This window comes from Vulpes lagopus, chromosome 4 (assembly GCF_018345385.1).
Source record: "Vulpes lagopus strain Blue_001 chromosome 4, ASM1834538v1, whole genome shotgun sequence".
Classification (NCBI taxonomy): domain Eukaryota; kingdom Metazoa; phylum Chordata; class Mammalia; order Carnivora; family Canidae; genus Vulpes; species Vulpes lagopus.
Genome location: NC_054827.1, coordinates 43384257 through 43411266, shown reverse-complemented (window position 1 = coordinate 43411266; position 27010 = coordinate 43384257). Strand labels below are relative to the sequence as shown.

Below are 27010 nucleotides of genomic sequence, written 5' to 3'. Positions count from 1 at the left end.
TAGTATTTTATTATCCCCATTTTAGAGATAAATGAGCCGAGGGATAAAAAGTAACTTGTCCAAAGTCTAGAGCTAGCAACTGTAGCTCCAGTGTCCACATTCTCAACCAGTATTCTGCACTGCTATTACACTGCATGAAAGCTAAATTTTGATAGTGTGTAACAATATTTTTCCTGTCATTTAAATTGTCAGTTTCCTTTACTATTCAATAGTTGTATGAACCGAACAGATGTACCTCACTCTACCACAGTACTTAAAGGATAATGTATTTAAAGATTACAGGAAAGCTAGTAGAGTAAACAGCTTGCTTTAACTCATCAGGATAATAATTACTTGAAATACAAATAACTGATCTGAATTTTTACCCAATGTATAAAAGTATTCTTTGGGAAAACAGGTTAAATTCCCTGATACTTTAACAAATATATACTTGGGTTATTTATTACTGTTGTTTTGTTTATATGCAGACTTACGCGTTACTTCCTGAAAAAGTCTGATATCAACACATTGACAACATTCTGATATCTAAAATTATTAAAAATACTCCGGAAAATCCTGATTTTTCCCGTAAGTTAAATGATATGCCACATTTTCAACTGACATCATTTCTACTGCAGTTTGAAATGCTGAACTCGTTACCTATTTAGCATAACAGTTTCCAAGTTGATAATTTATGGTTATAGTGTGAGCATAAAACAGATGAACATGAGCAGAAAGGAAGGGGGTGATCTTTTTTCCCTTCAGTGTTAATAATTACAAATTGCCTCTCCTTGTTCTCTTAAACTGCTCTTCTTTTAGAGTTCCTATGCTTTTCTGAACAAGGGGTAAGGGAGGGTTGAACTGGATAGTTTTGTTGTAAGTATAAAAGAATTTTTTTAATTAAGTCAATTATTAAATCAGGGCTATAATCTATTTTTCCAGCATCTAAAGACACAGATGAGAGTAAGTGAAAAGTTATGGTATTTGCTACAAATTTATCAAAACATCTTTTATGCTCTTAAAGCAACTGTCTCTATTTTCAACACCTTGCATGATATCAGAGTGAGTTGAAAAATAGTTCTAATAGTGATAGAAATAAGAAAGTAGAATCTAGAACTCCTTTGAAACCCTTGATAAATCTAAAATAAACAGCCTTATTTCAGAATCATATTAAATATAGAAGAGGAAAAAAATTCTCTTCTCTAGGTAGTCAAATATTTTAATTTTTCAGATGATTAATACTTTTCACATTAATTTTCTACCCTCTAAAATGCATCAGACTACATAATTCACTTCAAGAACTAGCAGAATCCTCCATCAATGACATGAGAGAGAGAGGCCCTATAATTGTGAGGTTATTAACACAGGCATTGAAATCTGCTACGATTCTGGTATTTCTTCTCCATTAGCATATAATAGATTATGTAGTTTTCTTTTGTTCTTTACTAAGCAACAAAATTTTATGATTATAAAGAATGAGCAAGTCCTAAAATACTTTATAGCCTATGCAACAAGGGTTTTCCTCCATAGAAACGCTGGTAATTACAACATAAAAGAAAACCATAAAAAGAAGTTACTAAAAATTCACTCTTAAAATCAGTCATGTAAAATTGCAATTTAATTTCCTCCTAATCCAGATTTTTAAGTGCAAGCATGTTGATTCTTCATACTAAAATTTTTAGATTAAAAAAGTGGCTCTGGAATCTGCACTACTTATCTAGAAAAGAATGGTTCAATTCTTAACACATCTACTCGGACAAAACCAACCAGAAAGAAATGATATATGAATGTAAATGCAATTTTATTTACCACTTTGATGCTCCAAATGGCACTGCCAGGAAGCTGCCTGGGTTTAAAAATTTCCCGACCTTCTGAAATGTCTGGGGACCAGGAAGGTGGGCTCACTGTATTATGGGTACTCCAAGCCCCCTAGGATATGGCAGGTGAGAAAATAGATGTATAAAACTCGGCAACGTAAAAGGTCAAAGCCAGCAACTGAGGAATTTCAGAACAGCAAAACAAATGCAGACGTATGGAAATTTAGGACAAATTGCTTCAAGGTAGGGAAAATAAGCTTAACACTTACAATGATTTTATACTTAAATGTTTGCAGCTACAATTTACATTACGTATTTTATTCGGATTGAAACATTAGTACAATGAAACATATTAGGAATTAGGGTTTATAAGGACATCAACACTGACTCATGAATGGCAATTATAGAAACAAAATATAAATAAAAGTCAATTAAATTCTAAGAATTAACACTTTATATAAGAAACTACTTGGGGGTTGTTGTCTTCTAACAACTATCATTCTATCTTTAAGAATGTTAGGTACACCTATTGCTAAAAATAACCAAACCAGGAGACAAAGGAAATCTGAGCAATCGATAGAAACATTCACTCTAAATTATGGAAGTTAGTGTTCAATCTTAAGATACAATATCAGCTATAATCCTAGCATTTAACTACTTTTCCTTCCAGTGACCACTAGTTGTGATTTTGGTTTTTATTTTTATTTAGGGAACTATTATCCTTAGATTACATCCATGGGACTAATTTGTACAATGAAAAATATTAAAGCAAATTGTCCTAAATTTGCAAATTAAAATGCCTGAGATACTTGGTTATTTATACACGAAATAGTATCTTATTAAAGTAGTTAAAATGAAAGTAAGACATTTTACTTCTTAATAACCACATTCAGCAATAACTTGAACTAATCTGATGAGGATGCTACGCAGCATAAATAAAAATGTCTACACCACAAAAATAACATTTTAAAGAAAAACACAAAACAAATGTCAAACAATAAAAAGCCTATTTTGAATTAGGTAATTCCAGAACACATGCTATAACTTTTATCAATTAAATGACCCACACTTAAAAAACACAGTACTTACCAGGTTTCTAGAATATTATCACACTAACAAATAGTAGCCTATTAATCACACAAAACTACCATCAGCAATTTAAATAATCAACCAAAGTAAGAGTTTGACTGCCCTCTGGAAATCAGATAATTAATGCAATAACATTTTTTTGAGAAAAACCACACAAGGAAGAGACTGGTTTCAATTAACCTCCCCTCAAACTCAGGGAATGGCTACACTAATTTTACTAACAGGTGAATTACCCCGTGTTACCACTATCAGATCAACTTGTACCTACACCTGAGTGGTCTTTCCAGCTGCATCCAGGTTCTCTGGGAAACCTCTATGCTGCCAGAGTCATTTTTCTATTCTCACTGTACTCACACTGTCAACACCTACATCCAGTTCTGTTGGGTTCAATGTGGCAACATACCCGTGAATGTGGTCCTGCCCTGCCCTGCTGACCTTTCTGTCCCCCAAGCACGTTCTTCCTCCACCTGACCTCCAAAGCCCAGTGTTTCCCGGGGTTGAGCCTAGACAACGCTCTTCTCTGTGTAGTCTCTTTCTAAATGGTACAATCTCTAAGGAGGCCGATCTCTAAGGAGGCCGGTAAACACCATCTTGAAGGTTGTTGTCTCCCAAATTTACATTTCTAATTCCAACATGTTCCTGCAGAAGTCAGTACAGTTTTCAACTTCCTTCTTAGCACTTCCATCCTGTCACACCAAATCTCTCCAGTTTAGCACGTCTACAACAATCTCTCCCTTACCCAGTTCTGGCTCACAATCTCCCCCATCTTTAGAAATGGATTCCAGCCCTCATCTGATCTGTTCTTCTCCCTCATCACTCTCCCCTGCCACTCCTTCAATCCAAACCATCAGTAAATTCGGCACAGTCTTCGGGCTCTTCATGATTCTCCCTACCCTACATCTCCCTAAGCCCTTCCCTGCACAACAGCCAGAAGGACTTGCAAAAATGTAAATCTGATCGAGCAAGACACCACCTCGTTTTAAAACCCTTCCAACAGCTTCTCAAGGCACTTAACTTACTGCAATCCTTTCCCCGTGTCTCTCTCCCACTTTATCCTGTGGCCCTCTCTCATGAAATGGGTGTGACCCAGCTACCTTGCTTTCCTTTAAACATGCCATTCTCTTTAGCTGGGGGCCTCCTGACTCCCCAATGGACGGCTGCTGCTTCTGATTCTTCAGGTATGGGCTCGGACATTTCTCCCTCAGAGATGCCTTTCTTCAGCGCTCCAGCTGAACTATCATCTCCCTTACAACATGTTTTGCATCTTCTCACTATTTGAAATTTGGGGTCAGGTGTGTTCTACTGTTTCTAATTATTTATTGGTACAGAATAGGGACAAAAGATATCTCAATTCAGTTCTCTCAAGACTTCCACTGGCTTTTCTCTGACAATATTTGGCTACTGCATAAACTTCCTTTTGGTGGATCACTTAATGTTATGTCAGTAGACAGCTCTTAAAAAAAAAAAAAAAAAAACTATAAAAAGTCATACTCTCAGATAATATGTTATTCACCATAATTTAAAAGTTAGCTTTGATGCCAAAATTGTGTCTCATTTTAAAAACATTTACACTTCGGAGAACATTGATGAACAAAATGTAGGGCTCCATAGATCAAGAATGTTTGGATGCCACTTCAGGAATAATTAGAAAACCATTCAACTGCTATGAAGAACTTATATAATAAAAGCTTGGGTAATTATATTATGAATTTTAATAAGTATATTATCATAAGACATTGGAAGATAGATTGTGTGCAATTTTATAGGAACTGGAGAAAAATTATGATTATACTTAGATGTTTTGACAATGAAGAAATTACCTAATATATTCTTTAGACTTTAAAATACAGCTATAATTATCAACTTTAGTTATAAATTATCCTACAGATCTCAGCTTTGATGAAAAAGAATTTACACAGACAATTCAGAGGTGAGCTCCCAAATACTGAAACATGGTTTACCCTATTGTTAAACTTGAACTTATACTTGCTACATTTGGATTTATTTGTTGCCATTGGACTAGAAGCTTGAGAAGAGACCATTCTTGTTCACTGCTATGTTAAGCATTCTATTCAAGGCTTATTGAATGCCTGGTTTTTTTTCCCCACTGAGCATTTTTTTTTTTTTGGATGCAAAAATGCATCAATAAGCATTCTACTATGAAACATACTAATTGCCCCATCAGATAAAGCCTACATTCCTGCCTTTCCTCACCGAAAAAAGAAATTACCAACCCATCCAATGTACTGTTAAACTACGTACAAAACAAAAAGCAAAAGGGTTCAAAATGTAGCCATCAGGAGACTAAGATGTAAAGAGAGCTACAGAGAAGAAACTTGCTATAAAAACAAAAAAAAAAACAAAAAAAAAACAAATCCTATAGTAACTTAAAAAAAAAATATACCACTTGGTTGAGATTGAATTAGATTCTAACAAGAATTACTGAACCCAAAACCTGTTTAAAGTTGGTATTAAGTTTCTTTCTCGGGATCCCTGGGTGGCGCAGCGGTTTGGCGCCTGCCTTTGGCCCAGGGCGCAATCCTGGAGACCCGGGATCGAATCCCACATCAGGCTCCCGGTGCATGGAGCCTGCTTCTCCCTCTGCCTGTGTCTCTGCCTTTCTCTCTTTCTCTCTGTATGACTATCATAAATAAATAAATAAATAAATAAATAAATAAATAAATAAATAAATAAAAAATAAATAAATAGATAGATAGATAGATAAATAAATTTCTTTCTCAAGGCCAATTTCTCAGGTAAATTTACCAGCCTAGTAAATCATACTGCTGTTAAAAGGGCTGTGGGAAAGGAAAATGAAAACAATAATGGCAAGTGGAGAAAAGGATATTATGGTCAACTTTCTATTATTAGAAGCCTAGTCCTACTGCTTGCTGTTAAGTATGATCAATGTCATAATTAGAACCCAAGAGTACCCTAATCTACTGGAAAAGTTTCAAGAGCAGCCAGAGGTTTGGTCCTGGGCAGACTTGGCACCTCCAAGTCATCCTCACTCAGTTCCAGCCTCTCCCAACATGCTATGCAAAACCAAGGTTGCTATGAAACGATGAGTCTGATTTAGAGAGACTGAAAATGATGGAGAGAGAGCAGAAAGGATGACCAGCAAGAGAAACAGAAAACCTAAGCATTTATAATTCCTTTTTGGTATATACATTCACCTTACAGCCACAGCAGCAAACGACTCGTTTTTATGACTTACAGAATTCTTTTCACATAAATAAGTCTCATATACAAAACTGAGTTCAACATCAAATGGAAGAAATTTAGTCCTGATAGTGCTTTGATAAGATGCTATAAAAGTACAAAAACAGCTGTTACCAGCTTAAAGCCTTCAATAATTTAGGAATGTGAATTTGGCCGGTGCTAGTAATGGCTTTGGAAATATCACCACAGGCACAAGAAAACCAAGAGAAAGGGGATGTGTTTGTGGCTTGCCACCCCAGAGGGCTAGACATTTTTTAGGTTTAAAACTACAGTTTTTCAGTGACTTAGAGCAGTGTTTCTTGGATTTTAGCCTACACAGCATGCAAGCCTGAGGGGAACTCTCCCTCTTGCCCCCTCTGCTTTTCCATAGTACCCTGGGTTTCCTCTCCTGCAGCACATATCACATAGTATAATTCATAGACTGTTCAGTTCCAAAAATCTGCGCAGCCATTTCGTGGCTTTGAACTCAAGAAACCTAGTACATACTGTATTGTGACCAATGTTTGACTCATTCAAGGCCTACAGTTATTTTCATGGGGATATTTCAGGACAAATAATTTTCAGACGATCTGATTGGTTCTCCAGAACTACATTTAATACAGGATTATCTCCTCAAGTCATCATTTTCACAGAATATCTGCATTACTCTGCAATTCAAGAAAGCAAGCAGGGCAGCACTGCCACTTGCTATGTGTCAGGTGCTATACATGTGTTATTGTTAAATTCCAACATCAACAGTATGATGTAGTTTTATAGATAAGAAACAAGACAGCTGGCAAGGTAACAAACATGCTTACCTGTGTCACACAAACAATAATGGAAAAGAAGGACCTGAATCCAAGTAATTGCACGACGGAATTGCCCGTGCTGAATTCATATGAACCAATCTTTCCTGGTATCAAATTACAGTAAAAACTGATGTAAACAATACAAAACACCTCTTAAAAGTCACTTTTTTAAAAGGCAGCATAGTGGGATCCCTGGGTGGCGCAGCGGTTTGGCGCCTGCCTTTGGCCCAGGGCGCGATCCTGGAGACCCGGGATCGAATCCCACGTCGGGCTCCCGGTGCATGGAGCCTGCTTCTCCCTCTGCCTGTATCTCTGCCTCTCTCTCTCTCTCTCTCTGTGACTATCATAAATAAATAAATTAAAAAAAAAATAAAAATAAAAAAATAAAAGGCAGCATAGTATTTAGACTAGAATGTAAGTGGAAAATCACTCTGGGTATCTACAGTGCATCTTTTATTCTCCATGAAGAATACAGAATACATAGCTGTTACTAATTATACCTTTAATAGATTCTAAGGCAAAGTATCAGAAATGTAGGTTTTACATTAGAGGTATCCAAGAATGGACAATTAAAACTACACGGGAAAAATAAAAAAGAAATAAAAATAAAAAAACTACACGGGATAATTTCTTTCCTTTTAGTGAATGCCACTGTGTCTAAATTATATCAAGCAATGCTTCAAAATTCAAACTGATTTTAATTAAAAGCTGGATATGAAATAATTTAACAAGAACTGAATCTCTCATTTGGACAGTATGATTTATAGCCTTCAAAACAAAACTCAAAAAATCAACAGTGGTTCTTACTAAATGATTTGTGTTTACAAACCAGAAATGGTGTCTACTATTTTAAAAGAGAAAGAAAATGCTTACTTGTAATTAATTGTTGACAAAACTACAATCCTCTACAGTTTGCCATCCTGGAGGTTTGTTTTCCTCTCCCAAGAATAGATTATGAAACTGATTTGTTAAAACACTTCATTCAAAATGCTATTGCAGTAGACAACTATGTTATAAAATTCTATGGTTCATAATAAAATTAGTTAAATTAACAAAATAATAAAAAGTCCACTTCACAATATAATGGGAAAGGTGGCTATGATTTAATGAAGTACCATCCCTGAAACCTATTATATTGAAGAAACTTCACTTTCTCTGAGAACCCCTCAATAAATATCAGTCTTAGAAATTAATGGAAATTTCTAAGATTTCTATATATATGATGTTAGCAACAAAAAATTATAGAGGGGTAAAATAAAAAATGAAAAAATTCTTAGAATTTGGAAGTTTCCAAAATACAGTTGAGTATTTATGTTTACTTTTATGAAATTTCATTGAAATATTTAACATTTCAATGAAACATATCTCATGGGTTTAATACACTTATTTCAATACTATCATGAGAGCACTTAGCACATACGTGTCTAGAGCCGACTATAGTCATGTGATTATATGGAATACTTTTCCATAAAACAAGGTGATACAAAAAGGATAAATAACAGAAGACAGACTGAGATTACTATCTCAGAATTTCCAAATTAAAATGGATAAGTAGAGCTGTGGAATGAGAGAAATAAATAGAAAATAAAAAACACTGTTATTTGATATGCTAAGATAAAAAAATTTTACATCCTATTTTCCACTGCTTTTTAGAAGCATTTCTTGTAGAAAGTCTCATGCATAAAAGTAACAACGAGTAGCATATTTCTCTAATTCAGGACTCTGCTTACTACCAAGGGTACGGTGAAAGAAGAGTGTCAGAGGCTGTTTTAATTGGTGCAAGGTGGAGTCATTGCACCAATATGTTTTTAAAGCTCCCCAGGCGATTATAACATGCAGTTGGCCAATAACAACTTTTCTAAACCTAAGGTCCAAAGTGGATATACTCATAAACATACTGAAAAATGAAACACTAAAATATATATAAATGCATAACTTCAATAAAGGGGTGAAAGAAAGAAAAGCACTGGTTCAGTGGGACAATTTATATGAAACCATGTCCAGCTGGCTGGCTACCTGTTACTGCTCCACCAATTTCCTTTTCCTACTATCCATCACACCTATATTCTTCCTCTTATCTTTGTGAAATCTTGTGTCTGAAATGAGGAAGAAAAAACAAAAAGACTTTTTCTATGCATAACCATCCGAAAAACTTACATTACTGTTCCTAGAGTAAGGTCTTGAAGCGTATATCAGAGATATGCTTGAAACATTTCATGAAGAATATAGAATAAATAGCACCTAAAAATCTTCCAAATAAAAGGCACAATATAAAACACTAAACTTCAACGATTAAGTTCTTCTAAAGGGAAAATAATCCTGTATAGATTCCATGTTCTGTGACCTGATGTTTCAGAATCAGAATAGTGATCTATATACCCATCCATACTCCAGTATCACTACACACATTTTTATATATGTACACATATATGTTCATATTCAGTTATTACATATTTTTGTATACTGTATACAGTATACTGTATATTTTTTGTATACTGAAAATCTAATGGACACTGAAAATACACAGTGAATTGTTGCTACAACAAATGGTTTTTATCATTCACTTTAAAACATGACCTATGAGCAATTGGAGGATGTAGACTATTTCTACTTCAATACTTAAAAGTGGTGAAAGTATAGCACCACTCTTAATTTATCACTCTTAAATTCAGTTGGTATTTCTCTTTAAATTTAGTTCTCCTAGAACTAAAATTTTCCTGTTTTTAAAATGCTTGCCCTTGCATTTCCAATAAGGCAGTCACTAATTATGAGGCTACTAAGTATTTCTAATATATATGATAAGAAACCAGATCTTGAACACTTAACATGAAAACTGAACGTAACATCTCATTAATAATTTTTATACAGATCAAATGCTAACATACTTTTAATATATGAAGTTAAACATTAAAATTTATTTCACCTGCTTATTTTTAATACTACTAGAAATTTTAAAATTAGATCTATGAGGTTTGCATTATATTTGTTAGATGGCACTGGTTTACCCTTCTACTGGCTAACTCCTTTCTCCAGAAAACATTCCATAATCCAATCACTAGCTATCACCTCAAATTTTAAAGCTTTCAGGTTTTGTTTCTAATTATTCATTTAATTTCTAAGTGAATTCTTAGAAAAGCTCACATATTAGAACATTGTAAATAAACATAAAGATTTGACCACTATGAAACAGAATTTAAGCAATGAAATGGTTAGGATAGACTTCACTATACTGGTAAAGACCAGAAAACTAATGACCTTCAACAAAATATGGAAACACTACTGATGTTAATAATACAAATACAGTTGAACACCAAAGAATCTTGCTTATATCACAGTCAGTGCCATGAACATCCATCTCATTTTATACCCAGTCCCCCTACCAAGAATATATAAAATAAATAAATAAAACCAAAAATATAACACAGGAATGCTTGACATCAAAGAAATTCATAGAGTAAGAGACTTCAGGGTTTCCACTATAAAAATATACACTGGAATATTCCCTGGAAGTTATGACCTCAGTACCTTAGCAATGATAAAAAAATAAAAGAGCTATCTTGTTCTATCCAATTCATACTCTCCACAAAAACAGCAGTACGTCAGCAAGCTATGCATTACCAAGTGAAGGTTGTCTGCTACACAACTAATGCCAACCTAATAGGTTAAACATGCCTATGAACAGTTTATGAGATCAACAGCAAATTATTAAGCAGTAATGAGACAATGGCAACTCAACAGAAAGTAGAATACTACCAGAATTGGGAACTAAAAGAGAATACAGCAGAAGCAACAACAAATATTAGGGCATGGGTCATATAAAATAGGATAAACCTGGAAGACTCTCACACACATATACTAACATACAGACTCACAGGCACATAGATCTTAGAATGAATGTAAGTCAACAGAAAAATAATCCTAATGGCTTCCCAGTTGGAATAGAAGTCTCTAAATAAGGAGAAATACAGTAAAATTTGACAGGAATATTTATGATGCAGTATCTTTAAAGAATGTAAATATTTGAACCAAAATTAAATTTGAGATTGAAATCTCCATTGCTAGATTTTTTCAGAGCCAAAACCACATAATTGTTATTGAAAAATTATCAAGAAAAGAAAACAAGAGTAAGGAAGAGGAAACTGGTTTGAGAACAAAACCATCTCTTGGTAGAACATAAAATAAATATCATGGAAAATACTTAGAGAAAGGCATATATGGAGGAGTGTCTTAGTTTACTGTGAATGTCTTTGCCAGAAATAGTTCCATCCCATGAGGCAATTTTGCCTCTGATATGTAACTTGCTGTCTTTAGAGAATAAAATATACCTAGAATTTAGAGGAGACTAATTCTCACATTAGAATAAAATTCTATTTTCCCACTTATTTTAGGATTCCAAAATTGGATGATCCAGATCAAGATGATACTACTCCTATAAAGGCAAACTTTAATCACTGGAAACATTTTAAATCATGAGATTTTAATTTGAAACTTCAAATCACCAGTTTGTTTTTTTAAGGTTTTACTTATTCATGAGAGACAGAGACAGAGGGGGCGGGGTGGGGGGGTAGGAGGATGGGGCAGAGACACAGGCAAAGGGAGAAGCAGGCTCCATGCAGGAAGCCTGACTTGGGACTCCCACGTCTCCAGGATCAGGCCCTGGGCTGAAGGCAGCGCTAAATTGCTGAGCCACCAGGGCTGCCCTTCAAATCACCATTGTGACTAAATACCACATTGTTTGATATCTTGCCATCTTATAACAACTTCAGAAAGCAGAAATTTTGTAGAATAAATCTATCTTAGCTACGGTGTCTTCATTTTGCCTTGAGTTATTTTCACTTAAATTCCACTATAAAAGAACTAGAACTTATCCTTAAAGGATAAAAGCCACACTACTTAAGTCATGGGAAGAACTCTCCTCACGTCCTAAAGATCAACAATACAATTCTAAGACTTCTTCATGAAAACAATGAAGTAAGTCCTAAGGTGGGGGACAGGGGCCGCACAAAAAAGGTAGCAATTAATAAAAAAGTTAAAATGAGAAATCCCCACCATGAAAAACTCCTTTAGTAAAATTTGAGGCTTGAGCAGTTAAAAATAGAGACAAAGAATAATATCAAGAAACAACTATCGTAGAGGGGAAAAATAAATGTTAGTTACAATATACCTAAAACTTAACTGTTTTTTTAAGGCTCTATTGTTACTGTGGCATAGAATTAAAAATTTAAGTGTTTTGTATTAGAAACTATAATCAAATAGGTTGCATTTGCATGTCCCAACTAAGTTGAAATTCTGAGTAAAACTACCTTGAGTTTAAAAAATTAGTCTTCATTACAGTTTATATATATATATATATATATATATATATATATATGCCAAAACATTTTGGTCAATATTACATCTAGTTCTACCTGAAAATAGGAAAAATTAGCCTCCAAACCAAAGTTCCATATACACCTTATTTTATATAATTGCTCCAAAAGATTTTTCTGTCCATATCATTAAAATCACCCTACCTGTTTGGACCGAGGTCTACCAGGAGAAAATTTTCTTTTGGTAATAGCTGGTTTACCCATGCCGATTTTTGGAGTGACTGAGATATATGTTGTTGGCATAATGTTTCCAACAGAAGCACTGAGGGTTGAAGGGTAAGTGTGCAGTATATCCTGGGAAGGCAAGTCTGAAGAAAGAGGAGAGGAAGACACATTTGCCTTGCTTATGTCTGCAGCTGACACAAATGACAACTCTGTCTCAGATGGTAGTTTTACAGGTTTGTCTTCTCGGCATAAACCATCTTTCACACAATTCTCAACTGCAGGAGCCATCCCAAAGTCCGTAAATGCCGTGGAAGATTCAGAACTTGCTTTCTGTTCCATTTCTTCTTGTACCCTTTCTATAACCAACTGTTCCTTAGAACATAAAGAAGTACTTTGCTCACATGGGGACACCACAGTGTCCGGTGGAACAATGGCAGATTCAGTGGCTGATTTTGGAGGCCGAGATTCTTCTATGGATGCCAGCATTTTGGATTCCTCTAACTGCAGATCCTCGTGCGGCACAATGATCTGGTGTGTATGGACTTCAATGTTTTCTGTCACTTCCATTTTGTTTTCATTTTGATCTTCACAAATATGCATCACTTTAGAAGACATTTCCATTTTTTCACTATCAACTTCATGAGAAATCTGATTTTCCACTTCAGGGTTCATTTTATCTTGCGATGATTCTACAAAATTTGGAATATTTGTTATATTAATGTATTTATAAATTTAAATTTTTCTGGCTTAAAAATAATAGGCTTGGGCAGGAAAGGGGATAGAAGGGAGAAAAGGGATTTCCACACTTATGGAAACTTACGGTTATACCCTGACTAAAATCAGAAGGTATTTATCAAGGAAAACAATTATTAAGATAATAAAGGCCAAAATACACCAGGACTTATGAATTACATCAGGCCAGAAAAGCTACAAAAACATCACCTTAATAGGATCCCTAGAGTTTTTGTTTTTTTTTTTTAATTTTTATTTACTTATGATAGTCACAGAGAGAGAGAGAGAGAGAGGCAGAGACAGAGACATAGGCAGAGGGAGAAGCAGGCTCCATGCACCGGGAGCCCGATGTGGGATTCAATCCCAGATCTCCAGGATCGTGCCCTGGGCCAAAGGCAGGCGCCAAACTGCTGCACCACCCAGGGATCCCCGGATCCCTAGAGTTTAAGGTAGTTTCTGGTAAAATATTAAAACAGAATTTCTAATATAATTCTATTTAACTTATATGATTACAATTCGAACATTTACAAAAAGATTTACAATTTTGTAGGTCAAGTTATACTCTTTCAACAGCTAGAAAAATGAGGCTCAGGGATCTTATACGAGGTTTCCAAGTTAAAAAGTAAGGACTAGGGCAGCCCGGGTGGCTCAGGGTTTAGTGCCGCTTTCAGTTCAGGGCCTGATCCTGGGGACCCATGATGGAGTCCCACGTCAGGCTCCCTGCATGGAGCCTGCTTCTCCCTTTGCCTGTGTCTCTGTCTCTCTGTCCCCGCCTCTCTCTCTGACGGTCTGTCATAAATAAAATCTTAAAAAAAAAAAAAAAAAAAGTAAAGACTAGTCTAGAACATGAAGAGATTTTTTTAATAGCAGGCACTCAGATGTAATCCTTCTGCAGAATCAGAGGAGTAGCAATCACAGGTAGAAGATACTTTACTTATTAGCTGTACCTGCTAACATAACACATTTTTTTGGATATAATCTTTGTATTTCCACATCATAGATAATTAAACAAAGCTTAACAAGTCAATAAACATAATTAGATATCAGAAATATCTAAAGTCACTAACTGGTAAATTTTAAGTCAGGGTGCTACTGTGTTAATAAGCCTTTAACCCAAACATGCCTAAAAACAAAGTCAAAGATCCAATTTACATAAGACCTACATGGCTCTATCAGGTAAGATCACTGGATAAAATGCACTTATTTCATATACTATCAAGGCAATTTCTAAGTTACATTAATAGAGATATTAATTTTCTCATTTACTATTTACTGTGGTGACTGCACTTTATCTATGTTCTGATAGCAAAATGAAATCCCACTTTTCATTCCTACTCCCTGAAAGACTACAGTTAAGGATAAAGGGGAAAAACATCAAATAACAGATCTGATCGTACCAAGTATTTTTTACACTAAAAAATGCTTCAAAAATACTAACATTAAAAAAGAATGATAGGGCACCTGGGTGGCTCAGTAGTTGAGCATCTGCCTGCCTTCGGCCCAGGGCATGAACCTGGAGACCCAGGATCGAGTCCCACATCAGGCTCCCTGCATGGAGCCTGCTTCTCCCTCTGCCTGTGTCTCTCCCTCTGTAGGTCTCTCTCATAAACAAATAATATCTTTAAAAAAAAAAAAAAAAAAACATGTAAACATGCTCTACGTCCCAAGCAGTTCTATTATGCTCCACTACTAGTCTTCTATAAAGACTTTATTTTTTAAAGATTTTATTTCTTTATTTGGGGGAGGAGCGTTGCACACGCACGAGTGGGGGTAGGGAGGCATAGGGAGAGAGAGAAGCAGACTCCCCACTGAGCAGGGAGCCTTGATCCCAGGACCATAAAAACATGACCGGAGCAGAAGGCAGCTGATTTACCAACTGAGCCATCCAGGTGCCCTGATTTTAAATTGTTTAATAGTGAATATCTGATTTAGCAACTCTACAGAGAATTTAACATCCTTTAGAAATCCAATGCCAAGTCTTTTTAAGAAAAGGATTGAAAAATTAACTTAATAGATCATGACTCAAATTTACATAACAGTCATAAAAGCATTATGTTGTAACTCAATCAAATTAGATAGTATGCTTACCAGAAATGAGAAGACCATGTGTATCAAGACTTTCTGGTGTATTATTCTGCTGCTGCTCTTCTGTGAGGATGTGAACTGCTGTGAATGACACATTTATGGAATCTCCAGTAAGGAGTCAAAATTTCTCTAACACTGCTCTCTCAATAGTAAGTTGAGTAAGACTTTTATCCTACTGCCAAATACCAATATTCAATATAAGCACAAAATATACTGTTACTATTTATTTGTAAGTAGGGTATGAAGATTAAATTAGGAATCTGATTATGTACTCTGACAAGATTTATTATTATAGATAGCTTTGTCTTATCTTTCTTTACATCTTATTCAATAATACCTAAACTGAATCTCAGAAAATCTGAGGCTTTTTATGTATACCCTCAATCTATATAAAATTTCACATAAAATCCCAGACTGTCAGATGAGCCCATGATTAAGTTTAATAACTAGTTTTTCCCCAACCTTGTCTCATTAATTCCAGATCCTCAAGTATAGTATCATTTACTATTATCAACATTCCAAAAAGCTTAATTGAAATATCACTGAAATAACTGAAATACCCTCAATAGAACCACTGAGATGATCTAAAACAATAAATTTTTCATTATCTCAGCATGAAACATCTCACTATCAGTATCAGCTCTAGTCAATAATTATAACTAAAGAAAGAGAAAATAACAAATTGCTTTTTAATGAAAATCACTTGGCCCCCAAAGTAAATATTTATGATTAGGTCTAGATTATGGCTGAACTACAAATATATATACACGCCCTTTCCCCTAGTAATTTCTAATGTTATTTTACTAGAAAGCTCCTCTCTAAACAATTTCCTAAAGTGACTATGCTTTGTGGCTCACTTTTATTTAGGAGAGTAAACTTTTAGTAAATATTCATATATTCACTGTATATACACATTTTCTTCTGAAAATAAACTATATCCATTACTGAAAACATTCTTACCATCTGGAACAATTCCAGGTGTAGACTCCTGATCACTGATGTCTTTATTAATTGCTTGCTCTGGAAATACCATATGGTCCTCAGGTCCTTCAACCTCCATCTCATTGTTATAATCTTAACAGAATATTATTTATTCTTTAGCTTAGAGTTAAGTTTTTCTGGTTTGTTAGCTATGTAAATAATTATGACTTTGCTATTATGACCCAGAATGGCATAAATTCTTCTTCGTACTTTAAATTTTCAACCAAATATCTATCTACGTTTTTGATGCAGATGGAAAAATCATCTAAATTATGAATTAAAGGATTACTGACATTTTATTATTTTAAAAGGACATTCTAAAACTGTATACTGATGGCATCTTGGAAATGAAACATTAGTAATTAAGACATATTTACTTAAACCTCTTGCAGATGATAACATAAGACTTTATAAAAGTTGCCATTCACATTGATTAAAATGAAAACTGATCTATAGGCAGCTCTGTTTTCTTGACCACCAAAAAACTTGTGATTATGTTCACAACCAACAGAATACTATTAAAACTAGAATACTATTAAAAACAAAATTTTGGGCTCAAAAGATATGAGTTAACATTTAAGAAGGTCATCATAAAACTAAAACTTGTTTGGAGTGAAATAACCCAGGTTTTAAAGCACAAATTACAGCCAAACACTGACAACTTTCGTTGCCAGCTGAAAGAACACAACTGGAGTAAGGCACTTCAATCCTGGAAATCATGTTTTTAGAAGAGTTGGAAAAGAGCTATATCAGATGTCAGTCATCAGATTCAGAGATGACTTGAATCACATGTATACTTAAAGGTTGAGAAATTAAGAATAAAATGGGATCTGATACACAGGATTACCTCATTATTACTAAAATAATTTATTGGTGACTGGCTGGCACACATCAAAAAAACACAAAAAAATTTTCAAGTTTACCTGTAGTGACTTCAGCCATCACCACTTCATCACCTGCCTGTAATGGATCCATCTCAGCTGCTATGTGTTTACAATACATGCAGATATACTCTTCTTTGAACTGAGAATCCAGCTCATGATCTGTTGGTTTGTCACATTCTAAGTGAACCCACCTGCAGTGATAAATGTATTTAAATAAAATTTTCTAATTCAAAGACAAGTTACTATCTAGGGAAAAAAGAGGCAATTGCTAAAAAAGGTGGATACAGAAAGGGTTAAAAGGATGACAGAAGAGAGGTTACAGAGACTGGCAACTAGCAATGGCTCTAGAAAAGACCTCTGGCATTTTCAGAGGTCATTAAAGATGTTCACATATTTTTATTTCCATATTTTTAAGTCATTTCCTCCTTACATTCCCCTCCTAATGCTTGTCTCTGGTCTTTTACCCATTCAATTCCTTATGCCTTTCAGACTCGTTAAATATGTAATTTAATTTCATCTTTAACACTACTCAGTACACAAAGGATCATTAGAGTGATAAAAGCTTGGAACTCAAAGAGAGATGGTAGCACAAATGATCACATGATAGGAGAACTGATCACTCAATGGAAGAACTGTATCTTCTTACCTTTTGCACATATTACAATGAAGCATGTCTTTCTGCAATTCTGGATGGTAGCACTTCCCACAGAAAGGACATAAGTTATCCTGTTGTTGGTAACAACTGTCACATACCAAGCAATTGTGGTGCCACTGAGAACTAGATCGTGTGCCACACTCTACACATATTCTGCAATTCTAAACACCAGAAAAAATGAAAACAAAAACAGTTTGTTATGCATTTGTATTGCAGTTCTGGTGTGAACCTTTCTGAAATCAATGAAACATTTGCACATTATACATTAAGCTTTAATTTTCATGACACTAATTTAGGGTATACGTTTCTGAAAAAGCAGTGTGTTTTAAATATCTGATGAGACATCATTCAATTTGCACGAAAAGCTCCAGGAAAATGTAAATAGGGCCCAGAGACATCCAAGAAAACAAACAGGGAAGGAAGAAAACCAAGAACATAGCAACCCAAACTTTAAAAAAGAAACATATTCCAGAATCAGGAAGTAGCTTGTGTGGAATAAGTATCTGACTCTGCATTGTGTAAACAAATTGGTGCTTCTAAGCTACTTCATTTGTTTGTAGGTAGCTTAGGAAATAAAAACAAGAATTCACACTAAAGAATGATCATGACCCACTCCAAATGTCTTATAGAGTATGAAACTATTATAGTAAAATCCATGCCAAAATCCAATTACATCTTCTCATATTTTCAGAACAGAGAACGGCACTATCCTTACCAAAGGAGAACTGTCTGTCTGTGGAGTGCAAGCCCTGCCAGAAGCCCACCATCACCCTCTGCTGCACCCTTAGCCAACCAACCTAAATTCTGGGCACACAGCTGATAAATTGTGAGCTCTCGTTATTCACCCCAAATTCTAACCTAAACACTGGAAAAAGGGGAATTCTATGTTTTTTGAAAGATTTGATTATCAAATAAATAGAAACACTACCATGAATTGCTCAAGTCTTACAGATTTAAAACAAATGGACACATAAATATCAAGGCAAAGTCCTGAACAAAGTATTAGCAGTTTATACAAGATATGCAAGAATGGTTAAATATTAGGAAAGGTCTGGCGCCTGAGTAGCTCAGTTGGTTAAGTGTTCAGCTCTTGATTTTAGCTCAGGCTGTGATCTCAGGGTGGTGAGATTGAGCCCTGTGTTGGGCATCAGGCTCCACCCTCAGTGCAGAGTCTGCCTGAGGTTCTCTTTCTCCTTCTCCCTCTACCACTCCCAGGCCCCCCACAAGTTATGCTTTCTCTCTCTCTAAAAACAAAAAAGGAAAGAAAATCTATTTTTAAAAATTGGCATATTATTATGTCTGAAAAGAAAAGGCAAATTACCAAATTCAACAGATGTTGGAAAAGCTTTTGGAAAAAAAGTCAAAACCTGTACCTAAAAAATCTACCTCTTCAGATAATAAAAATGGATGGGGATTTTCTAAATGTGATACATACACATTGCCAGGATTTTACTTAACTGGGGGGACCTAGTTAAATAGAGGCAATCCCACTAAAGTCAGGAACAAAGCAAGGATGCCACCTATCTCCACTATTGGTTATATATATAATTAACATGGTTCTAAAGCCAATGTAAACATTGAAACAAATGAAAACAGGCAGTGCAATAGTAAAAGAACAAAATTATCTGTAGATGACAAGGGAGTATATTTGGAAAATCCTAGAGAATCAATCATAAATTCAATAAAAGAATTTAACAAAGTAGCAGGATACAAAATTTGGGGCTCAAGGGGTAAGAATTAACATATATACTCACATGTACATAATTTATAAATAATGAATTTATACCAGTAACTCCAATTCTGATCCCTCCCACTCAGTTCTTGCCTTCTTCCGTTCTTGTATAGCTATTCTCTAGTCCCCACAACACTAACACATTTACTCAACTGTCCAACCGAATAAACAAAACTACCTGGGTTTGCTCTCAGTAATTGACTTTATTCCCCTTTATTTTTTGACTATATAGGATATTAATATGCTTTCAAAACTCAGTTGTATAAACTGTTCTACAGAGAATTAATGTTTATAAGTTATGTACATATGTGAGTATCGGCCCATTTATTTGTATATGTACGTGTGTGTGTGTAAATACATGCATGCATTTCCTGCCCCATCTGCTGAAAAGCCAAAGAGGCAAACACTCCCATAGCAATGAGCACACCTAGGACCCATTTTCCACTAAAGGAACCAGACCTACTTCTGGAAAAGAGGGCCGATTCCTGGGCTGGGGCAGAGAGGTGGAAAATGAGCTTGGGACATCTTGTGATGCCAAAATATAACAAAATGCTCAAATAAATGGTGAGGGCATGTCACAAAAGCATAGGAGGCAGCCCACAGAAGCTACCAAAGGCAAATATGGGACAATCTGAGTATAGAACAAATTAGATAAAGGATTATGAATTATTGAGGACAGTAGGAATTTCTCAGTCAATACTGACAATATAAACAAATAATTGTGACATGTAAAAGAAGGGAGAATTCCTGTTTACAATGGAGGTGCAGAGCGCTGGCATATGTAACAATGCTAGAGTTGCAAAAGCACCATTTTACAACCAACACATACAAATGATGAAGCGATGGTTTCTAAAATCTTGGAGGAAATTTTGAGGAGCAAGATAGTCACATGATCTTAAATATCTTCTCATATAATCTTTTTATTAGATGTGAAAAAGGAAAAAAAAAAAAAAGAAATTTGACAGCAGCTTGACCAAATTATAAGAATGCACATCACCTATGAAGGAGATGAGCACCAGGTGCCTCTAGCAGAAACACATCACTACTTCAGTATTCCAGCCAACAATGCAAAACTCTATGTAATTGTGAAGAAGTATCAGACAAAAGTGGAAAAAAAAAAATCAAACAGGTATGTGGGGAAGAACTGTATCCTTCCAAAAATGTCAATATCCAAAAGATAGAGAAGGACTCAGGAAATTCAGATTAAAGGAGTCCAAAGTGAGAACCAAAAAGAGTACCTTAAAAAAAAAAAAAACTACAAAAACAAAAAGAGTACCTTACCCTAGAAGTGGATCTTGGAACCTATATGGGGTGGGGGGGTGGAGGAGATGCTATATGGGATGTTATATCAAGTGACAAAATTGAAATATGGATAATAGATTAGATGAAAATATTTATGTTGATGTAAACGTATGAAGTTGATAACAGTGCTTTGCTTATGTAAGGATATTCCTATTATTAGGAAATACAGGGGCACTTGGGTGGCTCAGGGTGTGGTCCCAGAGTACCAGGATGGAGTCCCACATTGGGCTCCCCTCAAGGAGCCTGCTTCTCCCTCTGCCTAGGTCTCTTTGTCTCTCATGAATAAATAAATACAATCTTTAAAAAAAAAAAAAAGTAAATACACACTGAAGTGTTTAGGGGTAAAGGGGACACAGTCTATGTAACTTACCCTCAAATGGTTCAGGGCAAAAAAACAGAGATGGGAGGGAAGAAGAAGAAAGGGTCACACAATGATACTAAAATCTAACAAAGGTAAAAAGTATAAATGGTATACAGGTACTATTTTTTCTAACATCTAAAGTTTGAAATTATTTCAAAATAAAGTTTTTTAAAAATCATGATATACCAACACAAAAGCATTCTGGACAGAGAAACAGGAAAAAGAAACCTAACCTGACAATGACTGGACTAAAACAAAGTTCCTGAAAAGATTACCTGTACTTCAGTGTGAGCAGCCTCACAAGTCTGATACCCCCATGAAGGCAGACCTATTTGCCTGTTCATCTCTGGCCTCCACCACGGTGCTTTGCACACAGTAGGCCTTCAAATGTTAAATAAATGAACGAATTATGACTAAAGACTATAGACATCTATGAGGATTTAACAGTAGAGGAAGAGAATTATTCTTCAGTGGATAAGCCTATGAAAAACTCTAGGATAATTCTTTGACTATTTAATTTAGACATAACAAGGGACACCTTATAGGCATCATCTTACTAAATCCAACACCCTGATGAGGTAAGTTCTAATAACCTTCTCTACAGGGGAAAAACTGGCTTAAGGAAGTCAAATATTTTGCCAAAGTTCCTGTATTTAGTAACTGGAAAAGTAGAGATCTGGCTCCACAGCTGAATCTTTCACAACATTATATACCTCCATAGAACAGATTTTTTTTTAACTATCCAGTTGTATTCTTAGCAATATTGTACATGATTTAGTCACTGTGAAAGAGCATAGCAGACTATGATAGAGAGCAAATTAGTAAAAGAGCGAGACAAAGATAAAAGAGAACCTCAGGAAATAAACCCAGAATTCTGAAGACATTTTCCAAGATAGTGAAAAACATAACAAAGAAGATAATGAATTGAAAGCAGGAAACAAAATTATCTAGATGTTACTAAACATTATTTAAGAAACTGCAAAGATGGCAAATATTAAAAAAAAAAAAAAGGCTAAGTTAACCAACTCTTCTTTAGACCTTTTTTGGGGGCCTGACTAGAGAGACTGATCCTGGTCAACATGTTCTAGGTAACTAATTAATGTAGAACCAAAATCAGACACAACCTGAAAACAAATTCAAAGAACTGACAAAAATAACGATCTTAAAGCTCTTAAGTAGAACAAAGGATTATAATTAAGTGAACATGTAAAACAAAACAAAACAAAACAAAGGTATTTTTCTTCTGTAATACCACAAATGGGAAAACTGGAGGGAAAAAAATGTTTCCATAGCATAAAACTGAAAAAGTTGTAAAACAAAACGATACCAAACCAAGTTCTTATAGTAGCCTGAAGACAACAGTCTCTTTCAGATATGCTGGATTTCAGGAAAATTGCTATTCCTTAATGGAGCATAATCAAGAATCCAAAAGACGGGGGGTTAGAGATTGGAACTTATACAGAGAATACATTTTTTGCAAGGAAAAAGTGACAAAGGTTTACAGTCTCCCAGTTGATCAAAAACAGAGGGAAGAGAAAGGAAAAGGGAAATTTCTGGTTTCTCCATTTTTACTAAGTGGAAGAAGAAATCATTCATACTTCCAAGTATAACTTCCAAGTGGAAGAAGAAATCATTCATATTTCCAAGTATAACACAAAATAAAATTCTTAATTGCAAGTCGCTGCAGGAAATAAAAGGAAAAACAGAAAGGAAATCAAAAGAACTATTCTGTCTTAAAATAGCCTAGCATTTCAATTGCAACCATTAATCTAAATAGTTAACTCTATTAAACCTCACACACACACACAAACACACACACACACAATTTAAAATGACACACAAGGACCCAAAATAGAAAGATGTGAAAACATTACATTCAACTGATAAAACTAAAGCCCTAGGAGGCCATATTGATGGGCAAACAAAAATAGCTGGTTCCAAAAAAGGGGGGGGAATTGCATAATAAGGTAACTTTATATTGATAAAAATGCACAACACATCAACACTCACCCTGACATACCTGCCAAATAACAACCAAAAAATTAGTTCAGTTCACAAAAAGAAAAAGTAAAATACAAGGAGAAATTATTGAGGAAAACTGTAGTGGTCAACTCTATCTACATCCTAATACACTGTCGAATCAGGTAGCCAAAAAATAAAAAGGACTTCATCTAGCTAAATAAAATAAACAGAAATATTACACCTTAAAGTCACTACTTCAATTATGAAAATATTTGTGAAAAAGAAAACCACACTGGTTAATGCTGGGTTACACACAAAGCAGAAATTAACATGCTTAAGCACAACTTAAAACGCAAAAGATAAAGTGATTAGGCTACATGTACGCAGAGACAGAATTAAAACGAATCTGGTTGCAGCCAAAGCTATAATCAAAGGTAAATTTATAGTCTTAAAATATACTTTTTTCCTTAGGAAAGTAAAGAAAACGAATTACGAATTCAACTTCCTATTTCAGAAAAAGAAGAAAGGCAAATAAAAGTGTGTAGAGAAGACGAACGCACACACGCACCAACCTGCAGCCCAGAACGCACGGAGGCACCGGCCGCAGGCAGGAAGAAGCCGGAACTGCCGGAGGCCCGGGGCAGCCGCCCCCGGTCCGCCCGCAGGCCCCGCCTGCCTCGAGCCCCACGTGAGGGCGGTAAGCGCGGGCCCGCGGCCCTGGGGCCCCTCCCCTCCAGGCCCCACCCTCGGGCCGCAGCCGCACCCGCCGCACCGCCCAGCGCCCTGGAACCAGGTGGGGCCGCGAGCTCCAGGTGCCCCTGACCCGGCGGGGCGCTGGCGCAGGTGCTCGGCTCCGTCCGTGCCTCCTCCCACCCCCACACCCGCACCCCATCCGCGGGGTCCTCCAGGCGAACTCTCCCCCTTTCCAGGACTTTCCTAGGACAGCAAGTCACCCGCCCCCCCCGCCCTCGGGGCCGGAACGCCTTTCCAGCTTCTGGAGGAAGCCTCTGGCTGGCGCCACCTCACAGCCCTTAATCCCAGCAGCCCAGGAAGCCTCCACCTGGAGGCTGACCCCGGCCCTCGGGGCCCGGGGACCATTTCAGGCAGCTCACTCCACCCCACCTCCCTGAAGCCTACCCTAAATCCACAGAAAGGCGGTGCTCGAGCAACAGGAGCCCGTTTCTATGCGACTGGGAGAAGAGTGGGAGAATGCTAAGACCACAGACGCAGTCTGGGAGGGCTGTTTTCCGAAAACTTCAGTTTTCATAGAAATGCTAGCATAAAAAAAATTAAAGTTTAACAGACCTTCGAGGGTACCACAATGCAGATTTTAATACCTGCATTTAGCATTTGTATTTATCATGTTAGTCCCAGGTGCCATCAAAGAGGTACAAAACATGCAAGATTTTACACAGTAAAATTATGGTAGAAAAAATGAAATGTTTGGATGGCACAGGGATACGTGGCAGCATCCACAGAGCCAGCAGAGAGGACTCTTTTCTTCATAAACATCAAGACAATGGCTAAAGGGCGAACAACATACCAGTAACTTAAAATAAGGAACTAATGTTTCATGTTTTAGAAATAATTGGATTAATTCCCAGTTAGAACAGATTTCAGTTGTACCACAATAGTGCACTCATGAATAAAAACCTGTATGGTTACTGAATGACACTTCACTACATCTAATGTTGAAATACTGTTTGCTGGCACTTTCAGGTCTGATTATTCTGAACTAGTAAACAGGGTCATGGCATTATCAATACTATTTTTATACAACTACAAAAGGTTTTCTATGTACTGACATTATTAAAGCCAAAGGAAAGGCTTACACACTGAACTGGGCACAAGAAAATATCCTTTTATTAAATCCAATCTTGGCAATTTAGTTTCAAAGCAAAACTGTATGTCTGATGAAATTTGTAATTACTTTATAAATCCTATTTAGTTTTATTTTAAGTGTAATTATTGAAGATAAAAATAAGTTTATGCCTAGTTTCACATCTGTTCTAGAAAATTTAGATATAATTAAAAAAAAAAAAACCTCAACCTGGGGGATAATTGAGATGGCTTGTGGATCTAGAGTCTTTAGTCTTTAGAGATCTACACCCTAATACAAAAAGAAAATTAGATCAAGAAATATTTCGTATTTAATCTAGAGAGAAAAGCACTGCTACTCACATAGGTATAGTACGAAAGCATAAGGAGAGAGCATCATATACAGGATAAAACATTATAAAGACAGGAAACCTGAGTTTTAGTCCCTTTTCTGTTTCTACAAATAAATAAACTTGGATGATTAACCACTGGGCCTGCACCAGCCCTCACCTAGAATTTATTAGTTTACCTATATAGATTCCAAAGGAAGCACATGTACTCCTTTTATGACTGATCCATTCTAGAGAATATTTAAAGGAAAGTCATAGTGAATATTGTTTATAAATATCTTCCAAACAGGAAAAAGAGATTAGTTTTATTTAATCACTTGAGAATTAAAGATAAATTTGATTTGTTCTTCTACTTTCACTTTAAGAGTTGAAATATTTTGTGCTTCCACGGACAAATACTTCTTAAATTTGTTACTGTTTACCTGGTAGTGTACTAATAATAACTCTGCCCAGTACGTAAGATTGTTGGCCAACTTAACAGGGTTTAGAGGTACAGATCAAAGAGCCTCAGTAAATTCCTCAGAAAGCATAAAGAGACCAGCATAGAACACCTCAAGGTCATAAAGATGCAAATAACAAAATAGATGGAAGAAGGGAGAATCACTGACTAAAAGAATATCCAGAAAAAAATAAAAATAACTGAAAATACATCTTAAAAGTGTCACACCAAGCAGAAAGACTGGTATCTTGAGCAATGGAAAAATGTCTACAGACCTTCTCTAATACTCTAAACTAAAAGAAACTTTTTTTTTTTTTAATTTTATTTATTTATGATAGTCACAGAGAGAGAGAGAGAGAGAGAGAGAGAGAGAGAGAGAGAGGCAGAGACACAGGCAGAGGGAGAAGCAGGCTCCATGCACCGGGCGCCCGACGTGGGATTCGATCCCGGGTCTCCAGGATCGCGCCCTGGGCCAAAGACAGGCGCCAAACCGCTGCGCCACCCAGGGATCCCCTAAAAGAAACTTTAAACAGCATCTATAAAATAAATATCTAAGTAAAGAATTACTTACTAAAGCTGCGACAGGGAAGGGACAGTATACATATACAGTATGATTCCAAATATTTAATACAAGTGTACTTATACACAAAAATGTGATGTACATATAAAATCATTATATTAAAAAAATCACTATATTATCACCAAAATGTAGTGTATTTTACCTCTGCATTTTAAGTTAACGGATTTTAAAACTATTGCTGTGTGTTCTGGTACCCTCATGGGGCTACTACATCTCTGGGGTTTCTGGGAAGATTAAAGATAAATCATTCAAAACAATTTCTAAGCCATGAAGCACCATACATATGTTAACATGTTCATAATAGCATTTTTCATAATAGCCTAAAATTGTAAATGACCCAAATGTTCACCAAGTGAGTCAATAAACAATCTGTGGTATGGCCACTACTTGGCAATAAATAGGAATCACTAATGATATGCACAAAAACATGGCTGATTCTCAAAATAATCATGTTGAGTTTAAAAAGCGAGACCCCCCCCCAAAAAAAAGAGTATATACTCTAGGATGTCACTTATATAAAACTCTAGAAAATGCAAATTAATTGATGGTGAGTGAAAGCAGACTGCCTGGAAGACAAGAGGGGAGGTGGGAATGGGTGAACAGTTGGAAAAGAGGGATTCCCAAGGGACACCATGAAACTTTTACGGTGATGAATGTGGTCATTATCCTGAAGGTGATGATGGTTTCATAAATGTACATG

The 27010-nt window shown here is 35.9% G+C and overlaps 1 protein-coding gene across 14 annotated transcripts in view; it reads right to left on the bottom strand.

Annotated features, from left to right (window-relative positions):
• Positions 1-27010, bottom strand: part of KMT2C (lysine methyltransferase 2C) — a 284116-nt gene that overhangs the window by 87255 nt on the left and 169851 nt on the right. For 12 of the 14 annotated variants that reach the window (XM_041752737.1, XM_041752743.1, XM_041752742.1 and 9 more), the window contains 6 exons: positions 17758-17927; positions 17151-17302; positions 16207-16320; positions 15250-15327; positions 12409-13118; positions 1789-1908 (listed from right to left, as the gene is read on the bottom strand). In XM_041752737.1, coding sequence (XP_041608671.1) covers positions 1789-1908; positions 12409-13118; positions 15250-15327; positions 16207-16320; positions 17151-17302; positions 17758-17927 — 1344 coding nt within the window. The remainder of the gene's footprint in view (positions 1-1788; positions 1909-12408; positions 13119-15249; positions 15328-16206; positions 16321-17150; positions 17303-17757; positions 17928-27010) is intronic. The other 2 variants (XM_041752741.1, XM_041752747.1) reach the window with 2 other exon arrangements.